The following is a 20,915-nucleotide window of genomic DNA, read 5'->3' as shown; positions in this document are numbered from 1 at the left end:
TAGACAACTTAGGCTCTCCATCTCACCGCACGCACGCACACGCACACACACACACACACACACACACACTCCCTGTACTCACTCCTCCCAAAATGTGCTAATTTTCTATGTTTCTGTCTCTGAGAAACCTCTCAAGACAAGGCAATATGACTGGGTTCAATATGACTGGGTTCAATATGACTGGGTTCAATATGACTGGGTTCAATATGAGTCGGTTCAATATGACTGGGTTCAATATGACTGGGTTTCAGGGCAATATGACTTAGTTCAATATGACTGGGTTCAATATGACTCAGTTTCAGGGCAATACGACTGGGGTTCAAATAAATTTAATTCATTCATTTTATTAGTCACATGCGCCAAATACAACAGGTGTAGACCTTACAGGGAAATGCTTAATTATGAGCCCCTAACCAAAAAAGCAGTACAAATAAGAATAAGAAATAAAAGTAACAAGTAATTAAAGAGCAGCAGTAAAATAACAATAGTGAGACTATATACAGGGGGGTACCAGCACAGAGTCAATGTGCGGGGGCACCGGTTACGCGAGTAAAACCAAATGCATGCTTTTCAACCGATCGCTGCCTGCACCCGCATGCCCGACTAGCATCACCACCCTGGATGGTTCCGACCTTGAATATGTGGACATCTATAAGTACCTAGGTGTCTGGCTAGACTGCAAACTCTCCTTCCAGACTCACATCAAACATCTCCAATCGAAAATCAAATCAAGAGTCGGCTTTCTATTCCGCAACAAAGCCTCCTTCACTCACGCCGCCAAGCTTACCCTAGTAAAACTGACTATCCTACCGATCCTCGATTTCGGCGATGTCATCTACAAAATGGCTTCCAACACTCTACTCAGCAAACTGGATGCAGTCTATCATAGTGCCATCCGTTTTGTCACCAAAGCACCTTATACCACCCACCACTGCGACTTGTATGCTCTAGTCGGCTGGCCCTCGCTACATATTCGTCGCCAGACCCACTGGCTCCAGGTCATCTACAAGTCCATGCTAGGTAAAGCTCCGCCTTATCTCAGTTCACTGGTCACGATGGCAACACCCATCCGTAGCACACGCTCCAGCAGGTGTATCTCACTGATCATCCCTAAAGCCAACACCTCATTTGGCCGCCTTTCGTTCCAGTACTCTGCTGCCTGTGACTGGAACGAACTGCAAAAATCGCTGAAGTTGGAGACTTTTATCTCCCTCACCAACTTCAAACATCAGCTATCCGAGCAGCTAACCGATCGCTGCAGCTGTACATAGTCTATTGGTAAATAGCCCACCCATTTTCACCTACCTCATCCCCATACTGTTTTTATACTGTTTTTTTATTTATTTATTTACTTTTCTGCTCTTTTGCACACCAATATCTCTACCTGTACATGACCATCTGATCATTTATCACCCCAGTGTTAATCTGCAAAATTGTATTATTCGCCTACCTCCTCATGCCTTTTGCACACATTGTATATAGACTGCCCATTTTTTTTTCTTTTTTTCTACTGTGTTATTGACTTGTTAATTGTTTACTCCATGTGTAACTCTGTGTTGTCTGTTCACACTGCTATGCTTTATCTTGGCCAGGTCGCAGTTGCAAATGAGAACTTGTTCTCAACTAGCCTACCTGGTTAAATAAAGGTGAAATAAAAAATAATAAAAAAATAAATAGTCGAGGTAATTTAGGTAATATGTACATGTAGGTAGAGTTATTAAAGTGACTATGCATAGGTGATAAACAACAGAGAGTAGCAGAAGTGTAAAAGAGAGTGGGGGGGGGCAATGCAAATAGTCCGGGTAGCCATTTGATTAGATGTTCAGGAGTCTTATGGCTCTGGTCTCACTTGCCATGCGGTAGTAGAGAGAACAGTCTATGGCTAGTTCAGGGCAATATGACTGGGTTCAATATGACTGGGTTCAATATGACTGGGTTCAATATGTCTGGGTTCAATATGAGTGGGTTCCAGGGCAATATGACTGGTGTTTCAGGGCTAGACGGTAGAGATTAGCTCCTAATCTGGCCATTAGTGAATGCTAGGACTCTCTGGCAGCCCGGGTCCTGTGAAGTAGCAGCCAGTCTCTCTGTTCCCCTGCACTTAGCTGGGCATCTGGCCCTTCTGGGTGTTGAGTTGGCTTGAAAAGGCCCCTATAATGACACCCCTCCACTCCTTTTGAGAAATGTGAGACAACTAGTCACTGTGATCCCGATGATAACGCTCTCTGCCGTCACCCATTTATGTAAGGGCCTTCGTCGGTAGGCAAACCATGTCAATAACAGGCAGTGGCTGGAGGTAAGATGAGTTTGGTCTGGCGTTGTTCCTTTCAGGTGTGTGGGGGGGGGGGGGGGGGCAGACAATGAATCTTTATGCTAGACGTTTTGACATATTATCTCATATTATCTCCAGCCGGGCAAATCCTCCATCATTAGTCAAACCTAAACGTAAATGAGGGGGGCGGACTAAAACAAGTTTTACAACAACATAGCGGAGCTTCCACCGAACCCACAACGGTCTCCAGGTTGTCTTCTTTTCACGGAAAGTAATGGAAGCAGCAGAAAATTTTTGTGTTCTCCCTCCGTCAGATAGTAAAGAAACGTAACATAAGAACTTGTTTTTTTTTATTATGAAGTATATGTTCAATGAACCTGCAACTCCAAATCCAGGGGAAAGAAATATGGACTTTTATCCTCCCGGAGTACCCAAATCCATTTTGCTTGATATTTTTATAGTTAAACATCAATCTGGGAATCGGTCTAATGACAAACCCATGCCTCTAAGCCCACATGTGTGGTACACCTGTACTGACTATGCGGCGGTACGACCGTCAAACCTACATTAACCAGGGTGCTTTAGGATCTGGTTTGGAGTTCTCGCCTCATTCTGCCCTGTCATACTTGGGCTGCCGTTATCTGAAATAGGGTACGGGTTAGGGTATCTAGGGTACGGGTTAGGGTATCTAGGGTACGGGTTAGGGTATCTAGGGTACGGGTTAGGGTATCTAGGGTACGGGTTAGGGTTTCTAGGGTACGGATTAGGGTATCTAGGGTACGGGTTAGGGTATCTAGGGTACGGGTTAGGGTATCTAGGGTATGGGTTAGGGTATCTAGGGTACGGGTTAGGGTATCTGTGATCTACGAGTAAGTGAATGTCAGATGAACATTACGTAGTAACTAGAATGTGATTGTATGGTGATGGGATTTTCAGGTGCTCTACTTAAAGCAGTCACTTTAACGTCTGTGCAACTACCCCGCACAAAACAAAAATCCCCCCCTCCCCATGTTGATGTAGCATTTTTACTCCATCCTTAATCTAAGGCTTAAACTGACAAATATGTACCCAATAATATCCTATCCACTGCAGATAAACTCAAAGCTATCAAATGGTTGCACAGCGTAACTGGTGAAGAAAAAGGGAAACGTGTCATTTTAGTGTATGATTTTAGAGTGAGGTCGAGAGGGCAACTCGCCTGTAGCAACAAAAAAAACTTCAGTTCAAATAACATGGTCATAATCCGAACAGTCACAAGGGGGTGTTACGCCCGAATTTGTCAAACTTTAACGTTTAGCTTTGCAGCCCTGTTGCACGCTGCAGCAGGGACAGCATAAGGTATCCATAGCAACACCAGCCTTGATAGAGTACCCGAGGACTGGTAGTTGTAAGGAGGAATGGCCGACACGAACCAGAGGAATCAGAGGTCAACGGCTAGCTTTCCCCCTTAAAGGTTTCTTTCTCTCCATCTACCTGTCCCTCTCTACACTGATGCCTTTTGTTACATGCTGTGTGTGTGTGTGTGTGTGTCACGCAAATTCCACATTCGGAGGCTGAAAACTAGCCCTGAAGCCAGCAAGGAGGATGCTGAGAGTGGGGTCAAAGGGGAGGGGTGAAATACAGTGAGAGGTCATTAAAACCTAACAGACCTCCGGACGAGACAGCCAACACACGGACCCGAGGCCCGCTGGGTCTTAACTGGTACCTGTGTCTCTTTGACTCACACAACTGCATGCAGGCACACATGCAAGAATGCACACACACACACAAACACACACATACAAACACACACACAAATACACACACAAATACACACACATACACACACACGCACACAAACACACATATAATAACACACACACACAAATACACACACACACATATACAAACACACACACAAATACACACACAAATACAGACACACACACATATACAAACACACGCAAATACACACACAAATACACACACACACAAACACACGCACACAAACACACACACACACACACACTTAGCTATTAGAGCATAGCTACAGGGGTGGTCCTAGTTTTGAGAGGAACCCCGTTATAGACTTTACTGTCCATGCAACTATATTAATCGTTTCCTGATAAAACCCACAACATGTCGATGTCCACCAGAGAGCTTCAGAGCTACACTGACAAACCACATGTCCTTCTAACACAGACAGTATTACATCCACACCAAACAAACCACATGTCCTTCTAACACAGACCAGATTACATCCACACCAAACAAACCACATGTCCTTCTAACACAGACAGGATTACATCCACACCAAACAAACCACATGTCCTTCTAACACAGACAGGATTACATCCACACCAAACAAACCACATGTCCTTCTAACACAGCCAGGATTACATCATGTTTCCCTCCGCCCTTCCTTTATTCTCAGTGGAGGTGCGTGGCGTGTTGCTCGGTGGTCTGTTCACCCTCTGCCTTATTGGTCCTGGTCATAAGTAGGGCACTAAATAGGGAAGAGGGTGCCATTTGGGACACAGCGCCTCCTTGTGACTACCTGTAAGGAAAGGCATGCGCTGAGCTTGGCCAGGGAGTGGAAGTGCCCGCGGTGTGGCTCGTTATGTCTTCCTATAAAAACCAGGGTGAACAACAACAATATGGGCCATTGCCTATGCGCTGGTGTGTGTGTGTATACTGTGTATGATGTGTGCTGTGTGTGCATGTGTCTGTATGTGCTGTGTGTGTCTGTGTGTGCTGTGTGTGTATGTGTCTGTGTGTCTGGGTGTGCATGTGTCTGTATGTGCTGTGTGCATGTGTCTGTGTGTGCTGTGTGTCTGTGTGTGCTGTGTGTCTGTGTGTGCTGTGTGCATGTGTCTGTGTGTGCTGTGTGTCTGTATGTGCTGTGTGCATGTGTCTGTATGTGCTGTGTGCATGTGTCTGTGTGTGCTGTGTGTCTGTGTGTGCTGTGTGTCTGTATGTGCTGTGTGCATGTGTCTGTATGTGCTGTGTGCATGTGTCTGTGTGTGCTGTGTGTCTGTGTGTCTGTGTGTGTCTGTATGTGCTGTGTGCATGTGTCTGTATGTGCTGTGTGCATGTGTCTGTGTGTGCTGTGTGTCTGTATGTGCTGTGTGCATGTGTCTGTGTGTGCTGTGTGTCTGTATGTGCTGTGTGCATGTGTCAGGATATATCAGGACATGATGTAACAGGACATGATGTATCAGGACATGATGTAACAGGACAGGATATATCAGGACATGATGTATCAGGACATGATATATCAGGACATGATGTAACAGGACATGATATATCAGGACATGATGTAACAGGACATGATGTATCAGGACATGATGTAACAGGACATGATGTAACAGGACATGATATATCAGGACATGATGTAACAGGACATGATGTATCAGGACATGATGTAACAGGATATGATGTAACAGGACATGATGTAACAGGACATGATGTAACAGGACATGATGTAACAGGATATGATGTAACAGGACATGATGTATCAGGACAGGATGTAACAGGACATGACGTAACAAGCCATGATGTATCAGGACATGACATATCAGGACATGTAACAGGACATGATGTATCCAAATGTCACAATCTTAGTCTCTCTTTGACTGTGTCCTAGGCCTTTATAGTCAAAAGTAGTGTTTCTCTTTCTCTGACACTGACTAAAACCATCGTCCTAAACACCCATCCTGCACAGAGGGCATCCTGCAGCATGTCATAGATCTGGAGGGTTACCAAAACAAACCACTAAGACTAAATGACTAAAATAAAATGCGTAACGCCAATGAATTATAAGCTGGATATATAAATAGATGGAGGCAACTGATGGACGAAACTTAATTCAAATGAAAAACCCTTGTTATTGGATTGTGTTACTCAGCCATACATCACAAATTACTTGTGGTCGGTGAACTCCAGTAAGAACTAATCTGATTGGCTCATGAGTCATCATGGGAAGCCAATCAAGTCAAAGCTCACAGGCATGGAAGTCCCCTCTGGTGTTCGGTTAAGTTGCCCCTAGACACTGATCAGGTGTCAGTTTAGCATTTTCCCCACTAATGGTTAAGGTTAAGATTGGGGAAGGGGAGGAAACTTCATCCTGGAACAGATACACAATGACCAAGTCAATAGAATGGAGTCACATGGTTAGCATTCACATGAGTGGCTTCAAGAGTTCTTATCAGCTCTGTCTTGAGAGAGACAGTAGGGATGAACAGCTGCTCCTTTAAGATATTCCTGAACCATTACATAACACATATAACTCAATTTGACCAACACATTCCTATATTGCTTCTCAAATGGCACACTATTGCCTATGTAGTGCACTACTTCTGATCAGGGTACATAGCCTAAAATCCCCGCGCTGACAAGGTAAAAGTCTGTCGTTCTGCCCCTGAGCAAGGCAGTTTACCCACTGTTCCCCGGGCGCTGAAGACGTGGATATCGATTAAGGTAGCCACCCCCGCACCTCTCTGATTCAGAGGGGTTGGGTTAAATGCGGAAGACACATTTCAGTTGAAGGCATTCAGTTGTACAAATGACTAGGTATCCCCCTTTCCCTTTAGATCTCTGGTCATAAGCAGTGCACTATATAGGAATGCGGTGGTCAAATTGAGTGATATTTGTTATGTAATGGTTCAGGAGTATCTTAAAGGAGCAGCTGAGGTGAATGAATGTAGCATAGTTCAGGAGTATCTTAAATGCACCACACTCAGGGGAATGAGTGTAGCATGGTTCAGGAATATCTTAAATGCACCACACTCAGGGGAATGAATGTAACATGGTTCAGGAGTATCTTAAATGCACCACACTCAGGGGAATGAATGTAGCATGGTTCAGGAGTATCTTAAAGGAGCATATCGGGGGAATGAATGTAGCATGTTTCAGGAGTATCTTAAAGGAGCATATCGGGGGAATGAATGTAGCATAGTTCAGGAGTATCATAAAAGGAGCATCTCGGGGGAATGAATGTAGCATAGTTCAGGAGTATCTTAAAGGAGCATATCGGGGGAATGAATGTAGCATAGTTCAGGAGTATCTTAAAGGAGCATATCGGGGGAATGAATGTAGCATAGTTCAGGAGTATCTTAAAGGAGCATATCGGGGGAATGAATGTAGCATAGTTCAGGAGTATCTTAAAGGAGCATATCGGGGGAATGAATGTAGCATAGTTCAGGAGTATCTTAAAGGGGCATCTCGGGGGAATGAATGTAGCATAGTTCAGGAGTATCTTAAAGGAGCATATCGGGGGAATGAATGTAGCATAGTTCAGGAGTATCTTAAAGGAGCATATCGGGGGAATGAATGTAGCATAGTTCAGGAGTATCTTAAAGGAGCATATCGGGGGAATGAATGTAGCATAGTTCAGGAGTATCTTAAAGGAGCATATCGGGGGAATGAATGTAGCATAGTTCAGGAGTATCTTAAAGGGGCATCTCGGGGGAATGAATGTAGCATAGTTCAGGAGTATCATAAAAGGAGCATCTCGGGGGAATGAATGTAACATAGTTCAGGAATATCTTAAATGCACCACACTCAGGGGAATGAATGTAGCATGATTCAGGAGTATCTTAAATGCACCACACTCAGGGGAATGAATGTAGCATGTTTCAGGAGTATCTTAAATGCACCACACTCAGGGGAATGAATGTAGCATGGTTCAGGAGTATCTTAAATGCACCACATTCAGGGGAATGAATGTAACATGGTTCAGGAGTATCTTAAAGGAGCATATCGGGGAATACAGTGCATTCAGAAAGTATTCAGACCTCTTCACATTTTACACATTTTGTTACGTTACAGCCTTATTCTAAAATGGATTAAATAGTATTTTCCCTCCTCATCAATCTACACACAATACCCCGTAATGACAAAGCAAAAACAGCTTTTTAGAATTTTTAGCAAATTTATTACAAACAAAAAAATGAAAATATCACATTTATATTATAAGTATTCAGTCCCTTTACTGAATACTTTGTTGAAGCACCTTTGGCATTGATAACAGCCTCGAGTCTTCTAGGGTAGAGCCTCTCAAGCACTGTCAGGTTCGACGGGGAGCACCTTTGGCAGTGATAACAGCCTCGAGTCTTCTAGGGTAGAGCCTCTCAAGCACTGTCAGGTTCGACGGGGAGCGTCACGAGAAAGCTATTTTCAGGTCTCTCCAGAGATGTTCGATCGGGTTCAAGTCCGGGCTCTGTCTGGGCCACTCAAGGACATTCAGAGACTTGTCCCGAAGCCACTCCTGCATTGTCTTGGCTGCGTGCTTAAGGTTGTTGTCACGTTAGAAGGTGAACCTTAGCCCCAGTCTGAGGTCCTGAGCACTCTGAAGCATGTTTTCATCAAGGATCTCTCTGTACTTTGCTCCGTTCATTTCCCCCTCGATCCTGACTAGTCTCCCAGTCCCTGGAGCTGAAAAACATCCGCACAGCATGATGCTGCCACCACCATGCGTCAACATAGAGATGGTATTGGCCAGGTGATGAGCAGTGCCTGGTTTCCTCCAGACGTGACGCTTGGCATTCAGGCCAAAGAGTTCAATCATGGTTTTGGGGCGGCAGGTAGCCTAGTGGTTAGAGCATTGGGCTAGTAACCAAAAGGTTGCTAGATCGAATCACTGAATTGACAAGGTAAAAATCTGTCATTCTGCCCCTGAACAAGGTACTTAACCCACTGTTCCTAAGCCGTCATTGTAAATAAGAATTTGTTCTTAACTGACTTTCCTAGTTAAATAAAGGTTAAATAAAATAATAAATAAATAAATGGTTCCATCTGACCAGAGAATCTTGTTTCTCATGGTCAGAGTCCTTTAGGTGCCTTTTGGCAAACTCAAAGCGGGCTGTCATGTGCCTTTTACTGAAGAGTGGCTTCCGTATGGCCACTCTACCATAAAGGCCTGGATGGTGGATGGTTGTCTTTCTGGAATGTTCTCTCATCTCCACAGAGGAACTCTAGAGCTCTGTCAGAGTGACCATCTTGTTCTTGGTCACCTCCCTGACCAAGATCCTTCTATCCCGATTGCTCAGGTTGGCCTGGCTGTCAAGCTCTAGGAAGAGACTTGGTAGTTCCAAACTTCTTCCATTAAAGAATGATGGAGGCCACTGTGTTCTTGGGGACCTTCAATGCTGCAGACATATTTTGGTCTCCTTCCACAGATCTGTGCCTTGACATGTGGAAACATCTCAAGGATGATCAATGGAAACAGGATGCACTTGAGCTCAATTTCAAGTCTCATAGCAAAGGGTCTGAAAACTTATGTAAATGAGGTATTTCTGTTTTTTTTTTTTTATACATTTGTACAAAAATGTCTAAAACCCATTTTTCCGCTTTGTCATTACGTGGCATTGTGTCCAGATTGATGAGGAAATGTTTTATTTAATCCATTTTAGAATAAAGCTGTAACGTAACAAAATGTGGAAAAAGTCAAGAAGTCCAAATACTTACCAAATGCGCTGGATGTTAAAGAAGCAGCTGAGAGGAATGGGTGACCAAGAATCATAGCGTATGCAGTCTAACTATTAACTATTAACACGACTAACTATAATTGATTAGTAACACTACTAACTAGCAACTATTAACACTAACTATAAACTATTAACACTAACTATAAACAATACCTATTAACACTACGAACTATAAAAAGTGAACTAGTAACACTACTAACGATCAACTATTAACACAAAACTATACATGATTAACTATTAACACTAACTATAAACAATACATATTAACACTACTAACTATAAATGATGAACTATTAACACAAAACTATACATGATTAACTATTAACACTAACTATAAACTATTAACACTACTAACTATAAACTATTAACACTACTAACTATAAACTATTAACACTACTAACTATAAACAAGTAGCTTGTAACACTACTAACGATCAACTATTAACACTACTAACTATAAATGATGAACTATTAACACAAAACTATACATGATGAACTATTAACACTAACTATAAACAATACCTATTAACACTACTAACTATAAATGATGAACTATTAACACTAACTATAAACAATACCTATTAACACTACTAACTATAAATGATGAACTATTAACACAAAACTATACATGATTAACTATTAACACTAACTATAAACTATTAACACTACTAACTATAAACAAGTAGCTTGTAACACTACTAACGATCAACTATTAACACTACTAACTATAAACTATTAACACTACTAACTATCAACCATTTACACTAACTATAAACTATTAACACTACTAACTATCAACCATTTACACTAACTATAAACTATTAACACTACTAACTATAAACTTTTAACACTATTAACAATAAACAATCAACTTTGAACAACACTAACTATAAACTAGTACCTAGTAACACTACTAACTATCAACTATTAACACTACTAACTATCAACTATTAACACTACTAACTATCAACTATTAACACTAACTATAAACTATTAACTATTAACACTACTAACTATAAACTATTAACACTAACTATAAACTATTAACACTAACTATAAACTAGTACCTATTAACACTACTAACTATAAACTATTAACACTAACTATAAACTATTAACACTAACTATAAACTAGTACCTAGTAACACTACTAACTATCAACTATTAACACTACTAACTATCAACTATTAACACTACTAACTATCAACTATTAACACTAACTATAAACTAGTACCTAGTAACACTACTAACTATCAACTATTAACACTACTAATTATTACCTATTAACACTACTAACTATCAACTATTAACACTAACTATAAACTATTAACTATTAACACTACTAACTATAAACTATTAACACTAACTATAAACTATTAACACTAACTATAAACTAGTACCTATTAACACTACTAACTATAAACTATTAACACTAACTATAAACTATTAACACTAACTATAAACTAGTACCTAGTAACACTACTAACTATCAACTATTAACACTACTAATTATTACCTATTAACACTAACTATAAACTAGTACCTAGTAACACTACTAACTATAAACTATTAACACTAACTATAAACAATTAACTATTAACACTACGAACTATAAAAAGTGAACTAGTAACACTACTAACTATAAACTATTAACACAAACTATAAGCGATAAACTATTAACACTAACTATAAACAATACCTATTAACACTACTAACTATAAATGATGAACTATTAACTAACTATAAACAATACCTATTAACACTACTAACTATAAATGATGAACTATTAACACAAAACTATACATGATTAACTATTAACACTAACTATAAACTATTAACACTACTAACTATAAACTATTAACACTACGAACTATAAAAACTATAACACTACGAACTATAAAAAGTGAACTAGTAACACTACTAACGATCAACTATTAACACAAAACTATACATGATTAACTATTAACACTAACTATAAACAATACATATTAACACTACTAACTATAAATGATGAACTATTAACACAAAACTATACATGATTAACTATTAACACTAACTATAAACTATTAACACTACTAACTATAAACTATTAACACTACTAACTATAAACAAGTAGCTTGTAACACTACTAACGATCAACTATTAACACTACTAACTATAAATGATGAACTATTAACACAAAACTATACATGATGAACTATTAACACTAACTATAAACAATACCTATTAACACTACTAACTATAAATGATGAACTATTAACACTAACTATAAACAATACCTATTAACACTACTAACTATAAATGATGAACTATTAACACAAAACTATACATGATTAACTATTAACACTAACTATAAACTATTAACACTACTAACTATAAACAAGTAGCTTGTAACACTACTAACGATCAACTATTAACACTACTAACTATAAACTATTAACACTACTAACTATCAACCATTTACACTAACTATAAACTATTAACACTACTAACTATCAACCATTTACACTAACTATAAACTATTAACACTACTAACTATAAACTTTTAACACTATTAACAATAAACAATCAACTTTGAACAACACTAACTATAAACTAGTACCTAGTAACACTACTAACTATCAACTATTAACACTACTAACTATCAACTATTAACACTACTAACTATCAACTATTAACACTAACTATAAACTATTAACTATTAACACTACTAACTATAAACTATTAACACTAACTATAAACTATTAACACTAACTATAAACTAGTACCTATTAACACTACTAACTATAAACTATTAACACTAACTATAAACTATTAACACTAACTATAAACTAGTACCTAGTAACACTACTAACTATCAACTATTAACACTACTAACTATCAACTATTAACACTACTAACTATCAACTATTAACACTAACTATAAACTAGTACCTAGTAACACTACTAACTATCAACTATTAACACTACTAATTATTACCTATTAACACTACTAACTATCAACTATTAACACTAACTATAAACTATTAACTATTAACACTACTAACTATAAACTATTAACACTAACTATAAACTATTAACACTAACTATAAACTAGTACCTATTAACACTACTAACTATAAACTATTAACACTAACTATAAACTATTAACACTAACTATAAACTAGTACCTAGTAACACTACTAACTATCAACTATTAACACTACTAATTATTACCTATTAACACTAACTATAAACTAGTACCTAGTAACACTACTAACTATAAACTATTAACACTAACTATAAACAATTAACTATTAACACTACGAACTATAAAAAGTGAACTAGTAACACTACTAACTATAAACTATTAACACAAACTATAAGCGATAAACTATTAACACTAACTATAAACAATACCTATTAACACTACTAACTATAAATGATGAACTATTAACTAACTATAAACAATACCTATTAACACTACTAACTATAAATGATGAACTATTAACACAAAACTATACATGATTAACTATTAACACTAACTATAAACTATTAACACTACTAACTATAAACTATTAACACTACTAACTATAAACAAGTAGCTTTTAACACTACTAACGATCAACTATTAACACTACTACCTATAAACTATTAACACTACTAACTATCAACCATTTACACTAACTATAAACTATTAACACTAACTATAAATTATTAACTATTAACACTACTAACTATAAACTATTAACACTAACTATAAACTATTAACACTAACTATAAACTAGTACCTAGTAACACTACTAACTATCAACTATTAACACTACTAATTATTACCTATTAACACTAACTATAAACTAGTAGGTTACACTTTGCTTTGGCACACTGATACACACATGCTTGCAGACACAGACAAACACAGGGAGAGCTGTAATCCCACTCACCTACAGTGTCACAGGGTTCATCTTTATGCACGCAGAAATCCTTCCTGCAACATAAAACACAAAGAAACGTCAACATTCACCTGGGAAAAGCCAATTTGATGCTCTGATCCGCCTTGCCCACTTGATTGGTATGGCTCAGTAGAGAGGCATCAAGGCCTGCTTATCCCCTCCGGTGGCAGAGTAGACCAAGTACCGTGGATTAGCAGGGGATATAGGAGCAGTCATCGATCCTCAAATCCTCAAAGCTGCTATAGGGGGTTAATTGAGAGTTATGTCTCAAATTCAGAAGGGAGAACTTGGGGGTGGGGCTGGCAAAGGTTGTGACCTCTATAAAGGCAACGCCTCAGGAACCTAACCCCAGCTCTCACACATGACTGTGTAGCTGTGTGGTCGAGGATGAGGGCGTGTGTGCGGTGCTTGTGTGTGTTTATGGTGAACTACAGGTACCATATAAGGTATGTACCTTAGCCCATTTCTATTTAATCTCCATAGAAAAGGGATTGAACGGGTTTATTATAGTTCAGTACATGAGGTATTGTTATGGCTTCAGATTTGACTTGGCTGTATTTTCAGGTGAAGAGAAATGGTCTCGTGAAGGACTGGTCTCTTCAGTCTTTGTCTTGATTTTTGAAATGAACCGCAGGAGAACTATTTATCATTATTATGATAATGATAACTTTTCCCTTTGGCAGATGTTACTCATGTTCTCAGTCTTTTCAGGATAAACCCTTGGTGTGTGTGTCTTGCACGCCAAACGCTCAGTCAGTATGTGTGTGTGTGTGTGTGTGAGAGAGAGTGTGTGTGTGTATGTGTGTGTGTACACGTGAGTATGTGCACACGCGAGTCTACCGTACGACAGTGACAAATGCATTTAGCACAAACACAGGTGGGAATGTGTCACACTAACCCTCTGAAGGGACCCAAACACTCCCCACTATCTCTCTGAGGAGGCCCTAACCCACCACACTAACCCTCTGACGAGACCCTAACCATTCACACTAACCCTCTGAGGGGAATGGGGCCAGCTCTTTTATCTGACAACGTTCCGCGCTGCGCCAACATCAAACACCTGCTTGCTCAGAATCACCCATCAGAGCGCTGAGACCTATCAACAGGTCCGAATCAGATTCTGACTCCAGCCAGCTCTTTTCGGAGGGGATTTAAAGCTAAACTGGACGGATAATTTGACTGGCCAAATAATTCAAAAGCTTAGTCCCAAATGGCATCCTATTCCCAAGGAACTGGTTAAAGGTAGTGCACTATATAGGGAATAGAGGGCTATTTGGGACACAGTGGGTCGTACGTGATCACTGCCCATTAACAGCTTAATTGAAATGAAAACCAAAAAGACTGCATGTTCTGAGTCAGCATCGAGTGCCGAAATACTTTCCCATGAAGTTGACTGAGTCCTCTCTCTGTTAATACCTCAAAACATGAAGGTCTCTCTGTTAATACCTCATGACATACCTCGTCCCATAGGGCGGTGCACAATTGGCCCAGTGTCGTCCGGGTTAGGGTTTGGCCGGGGTAGGCCGTCATTGTAAATAAGAATTTGTTCTTATTCTGACTTGCCTAGTTAAATAAAGGGGTCTCTGTGTTAATACCTCATGACATGGAGGTCTCGCTGTTAATAGGTCTCTCTGTTAATCTCTGTTAATTAATACCTCATGACATGGAGGTCTCTCTGTTAATACCTCATGACATGGAGGTCTCTCTGTTAATACCTCATGACATGGAGGTCTCTCTGTTAATACCTCATGACATGGAGGTCTCGCTGTTAATAGGTCTCTCTGTTAATCTCTGTTAATTAATACCTCATGACATGGAGGTCTCTCTGTTAATACCTCATGACATGGAGGTCTCGCTGTTAATAGGTCTCTCTGTTAATCTCTGTTAATTAATACCTCATGACATGGAGGTCTCTCTGTTAATACCTCATGACAGGGTCAACCTGCCCGCTTGACCCTATCCCCTCCTCTCTTCTCCAGACCATTTCCGGAGACCTTCTCCCTTACCTCACCTCGCTCATCAACTCATCCCTGACCGCTGGCTACGTCCCTTCCGTCTTCAAGAGAGCGAGAGTTGCACCCCTTCTGAAAAAACCTACACTCGATCCCTCCGATGTCAACAACTACAGACCAGTATCCCTTCTTTCTTTTCTCTCCAAAACTCTTGAACGTGCCGTCCTTGGCCAGCTCTCCCGCTATCTCTCTCAGAATGACCTTCTTGATCCAAATCAGTCAGGTTTCAAGACTAGTCATTCAACTGAGACTGCTCTTCTCTGTATCACGGAGGCGCTCCGCACTGCTAAAGCTAACTCTCTCTCCTCTGCTCTCATTCTTCTAGACCTATCGGCTGCCTTCGATACTGTGAACCATCAGATCCTCCTCTCCACCCTCTCCGAGTTGGGCATCTCCGGCGCGGCCCACGCTTGGATTGCGTCCTACCTGACAGGTCGCTCCTACCAGGTGGCGTGGCGAGAATCTGTCTCCTCACCACGTGCTCTCACCACTGGTGTCCCCCAGGGCTCTGTTCTAGGCCCTCTCCTATTCTCGCTATACACCAAGTCACTTGGCTCTGTCATAACCTCACATGGTCTCTCCTATCATTGCTATGCAGACGACACACAATTAATCTTCTCCTTTCCCCCTTCTGATGACCAGGTGGCGAATCGCATCTCTGCATGTCTGGCAGACATATCAGTGTGGATGACGGATCACCACCTCAAGCTGAACCTCGGCAAGACGGAGCTGCTCTTCCTCCCGGGGAAGGACTGCCCGTTCCATGATCTCGCCATCACGGTTGACAACTCCATTGTGTCCTCCTCCCAGAGCGCTAAGAACCTTGGCGTGATCCTGGACAACACCCTGTCGTTCTCAAATAACATCAAGGCGGTGGCCCGTTCCTGTAGGTTCATGCTCTACAACATCCGCAGAGTACGACCCTGCCTCACACAGGAAGCGGCGCAGGTCCTAATCCAGGCACTTGTCATCTCCCGTCTGGATTACTGCAACTCGCTGTTGGCTGGGCTCCCTGCCTGTGCCATTAAACCCCTACAACTCATCCAGAACGCCGCAGCCCGTCTGGTGTTCAACCTTCCCAAGTTCTCATTATTCCCAAGTTGCATTAAGAAGGAAATAAATTCCACAAATTAGCTTTTAATAAGGCACACCTGTTAATTTGAAATGCATTCCAGGTGACTACCTCATGAAGCTGGTTGAGAGAATGCCAAGAGTGTGCAAAGCTGTAATCAAGGCAGAGGGAAGCTACTTTGAAGAATCTCAAATATACAATTATTTTGGATTTGTTTAGCACTTTTTTTGCTACTACATGATTCCATATGTTCTATTTCAAAGTTTTGATGTCTTCACTATTATTCTACAATGTAGAAAATAGTCAAAATAAAGAAAAACCCTTGAATGAATAGGTGTGTCCACACTTTTGACTGGTACTGTATGAATAGCTACTTGTAGGAACTGACCTTTCGAAAGCGGAGTCTGTTTATAATTTTGCAGTACTACCTAGGTATTGGACAGTGGAATGGGTAAAGGTGTTGATGGGCAGGTGACGTGACCAATGGCTGGCCTGTTGGGTGTGTTCTAAATGTATGTCACGGCTGCAGGAGATCAGACCTGCCTGGACACTTTGGGGATAAATGACCAGTACATGTTTAAAAGTAATGCACGCACATCCAGCAATTTTCCAGGTACAGGATTCAAAAGATTACATAATAGAAAATAAATAGATTAAACAGGTCGAACAAATTGCACAGAAATAAAATATATGGGAGTGTGTGTGTGGGTATCTATTTATTTTCTTTGAACAGTGCTTGCAATGGACACAGTACCGTGTGATTAGAATGGCCGTGTCCACAGAGGGTAGGTCCTCCCTCCACCGAGTGCTGAAGTCTGACATCACGCTCTTCTTCCCATACTCCTCCTGCTGCCAACGACAGAAACTCTCCAGCATCTTCTCACCATGGTGACCAATGTACATGTCTGACTGCACAGACAGACAGACAGACAGACAGACAGACAGACAGACAGACAGACAGAGACAGACAGACAGACAGAGACAGAAAGAGACAGACAGACAGACAGACAGACATGAGACAGACAGAGACAGACAGACAGACATGAGACAGACAGACAGACAGAGACAGACAGAGACAGAGACAGACAGACAGACAGACAGACAGACAGACAGACAGACAGACAGACATGAGACAGACAGACATGAGACAGACAGACAGACAGAGACAGAGACAGACGGACAGACAGACAGACAGACAGACAGACAGACAGACAGACAGACAGACAGACAGACAGACAGACAGACAGACAGACAGACAGACAGACAGACAGACAGACAGATAGAAATGTTATTCATTGTTTTGACCTGACTGCTTATGATGTATTCATGACATGACATTGGAAATAAAATCAACCTTGTTGTAGAATATAGAAGTTAAGTTATTCTGTGTTACTCTACTTGTAGGTTATGTCTCATACTGTACAATTTAAGTAGTGTTAGCATGATGTTTCTTACTGGTGTTTCGTGAAGCAGCACAAGTTTAGTCAATCTGATATTAATCTGTATTCCCAGGCTCTTGTGCTGAAACAAGTTGAAAACCTGCAAAAGGAATGGATATTATTTAAAACCCTTGTAATAACACAGCAACAAAATGATGTCGCTGTATAGCAACAACATACCTATCCCATCCTTTCAGTTGTATTCAAGTGCCTAGGGTAGGGGTTTTAGAGGTGGTTTCTGGACAGGACCAGGAAAGTACAGGGGGATAGAGGTAGGGTTAGGGCAGGGGTGTCCCGGGGGCCACATTCGGTCTTCAACTAATGTGTCCTCTATCCCATCGTTTTGGGGGGAATTGTCTATGCTCCCTGACTGTCTGGCTTTCATTTGGGTGATTATTAGCTGCACAAAGTCAAGACACTGTATGAATGTAGGTCCATGATCATTTATACACAGTTTCCATTTGGTTTTTAGTTATTTTACTCAAACCACCCGCGGGCTGTATGTTTGACACCCATGGTTTAAGGGGTAGGTTGTTTCTGGACAGGACCAGAGAACAGAGACACATACCCATAGATATCTTATTAAATGATTGTATATGTATAGTACAATATATTCATAGTAGGTTCTATGTAAGTCTGTACACATACCATATTCATGATGGTGAGGATGAATCGTTTGGCTGCCTCTGAGCCGTGGTAGCTGACCATAGCTGGGTCGGCCACCACCACAGTCTCCACGTTATACTCGTGGAGTAGTTTATACAAGTACCGTTTCCCTCTGCCTCCCTCAGACGGCTTCCTGTTCTTACTCTTCTGTCTTTCTGTAAATAAACAGAGAAAAATGACAACGCTTATTGTGACGCTTCCCATAACGCCCTGTAGTCAAATTGTGGTTGTTGACGTAGGCATTACATAAATGCTTGTGTACTGCTCATGAATGTGTTATGGAGTCATTTTAATGTGTTATGGAGTCCTTATGAATGTGTTATGGAGTCCTTATGAATGTGTTATGGAGTTTTTATGAATGTGTTATGGAGTCCTTATGAATGTGTTATGGAGTCCTTATGAATGTGTTATGGAGTCCTTATGAATGTGTTATGGAGTCCTTATGAATGTGTTATGGAGTCCTTATGAATGTGTTATGGAGTCCTTATGAATGTGTTATGGAGTCCTTATGAATGTGTTATGGAGTCCTTATGAATGTGTTATGGAGTCCTTATGAATGTGTTATGGAGTCCTTATGAATGTGTTATGGAGTCATTTTAATGTGTTATGTAATCCTTATGAATGTGTTATGGAGTCCTTATGAATGTGTTATGGAGTCCTTATGAATGTGTTATGGAGTCCTTATGAATGTGTTATGGAGTCATTTTAATGTGTTATGTAATCCTTATGAATGTGTTATGGAGTCCTTATGAATGTGTTATGGAGTCCTTATGAATGTGTTATGGAGTCATTTTAATGTGTTATGGAGTCCTTATGAATGTGTTATGGAGTCCTTATGAATGTGTTATGGAGTCCTTATGAATGTGTTATGGAGTCCTTATGAATGTGTTATGGAGTCCTTATGAATGTGTTATGGAGTCCTTATGTAATTCCTATTCAAATAGTGTTAGCCCATGTAGTTACTAGAGTATAACCCGAGTGTAAGTAGTCAGTATAACATTGTTAACTAGTATAACCAGAGTGTAACTAGTCAGTATAACATGGTAACTATAATAACCAGAGTGTAACTAGTCAGTATAACATGGTAACTATAATATCCAGAGTGTAACTAGTCAGTGTAACATGGTAACTAGTATAACCAGAGTGTAACTAGTCAGTATAACATGGTAACTAGTATAACCAGAGTGTAACTAGTCAGTGTAACATGGTAACTAATAACCAGAGTGTAACTAGTCAGTATAACATGGTAACTATAATATCCAGAGTACAACTAGTCAGTATAACATGGTAACTAGTATAACCCGAGTGTAAGTAGTCAGTATAACATTGTTAACTAGTATAACCAGAGTGTAACTAGTCAGTATAACATGGTAACTAGTATAACCAGAGTGTAACTAGTCAGTATAACATGGTAACTAGTATAACCAGAGTGTAACTAGTTAGTATAACATGGTAAATAGTATAACCAGAGTGTAACTAGTCAGTATAACATGGTAACTATAATATCCAGAGTACAACTAGTCAGTATAACATGGTAACTAGTATAACCAGAGTGTAACTAGTCAGTATAACATGGTAACTAGTATAACCAGACTATACTAGTCAGCATAACACGGTAACTAGTATAACCAGAGTGTAACTAGTCAGTAACATGGTAACCAGTATTATCATAGTGTAACTAGTCAGTATAACATGGTAACTAGTATAACCAGAGTGTAACTAGTCAGTATAACATGGTAAATAGTATAACCAGAGTGTAACTAGTCAGTATAACATGGTAACTATAATATCCAGAGTACAACTAGTCAGTATAACATGGTGACTAGTATAACCAGAGTGTAACTAGTCAGTATAACATGGTAACTACAATATCCAGAGTACAACTAGTCAGTATAGCATGGTGACTAGTATAACCAGAGTGTAACTAGTCAGTATAACATGTTAACTAGTATAACCAGACTATACTAGTCAGCATAACATGGTAACTAGTATAACCAGAGTGTAACTAGTCAGTAACATGGTAACTAGTATAATCATAGTGTAACTAGTCAGTAACAT

General features: G+C 40.1%; 1 protein-coding gene across 1 annotated transcript in view; it reads right to left on the bottom strand.

Annotated features, from left to right (window-relative positions):
- LOC115117757 (ADAM metallopeptidase with thrombospondin type 1 motif, 17) overlaps positions 1-20,915 on the bottom strand; it is a 156,704-nt gene that overhangs the window by 122,772 nt on the left and 13,017 nt on the right. The window contains exons 4-7 of the mRNA XM_029646256.2: positions 18,840-19,012; positions 18,208-18,291; positions 17,507-17,661; positions 13,660-13,703 (exon numbers count right to left, since the gene is read on the bottom strand). Coding sequence (XP_029502116.2) covers positions 13,660-13,703; positions 17,507-17,661; positions 18,208-18,291; positions 18,840-19,012 — 456 coding nt within the window. The remainder of the gene's footprint in view (positions 1-13,659; positions 13,704-17,506; positions 17,662-18,207; positions 18,292-18,839; positions 19,013-20,915) is intronic.

Source organism: Oncorhynchus nerka, linkage group LG4 (genome assembly GCF_034236695.1).
Source record: "Oncorhynchus nerka isolate Pitt River linkage group LG4, Oner_Uvic_2.0, whole genome shotgun sequence".
NCBI lineage: Eukaryota > Metazoa > Chordata > Actinopteri > Salmoniformes > Salmonidae > Oncorhynchus > Oncorhynchus nerka.
This window is presented reverse-complemented; position numbering and strand designations above follow the sequence as displayed.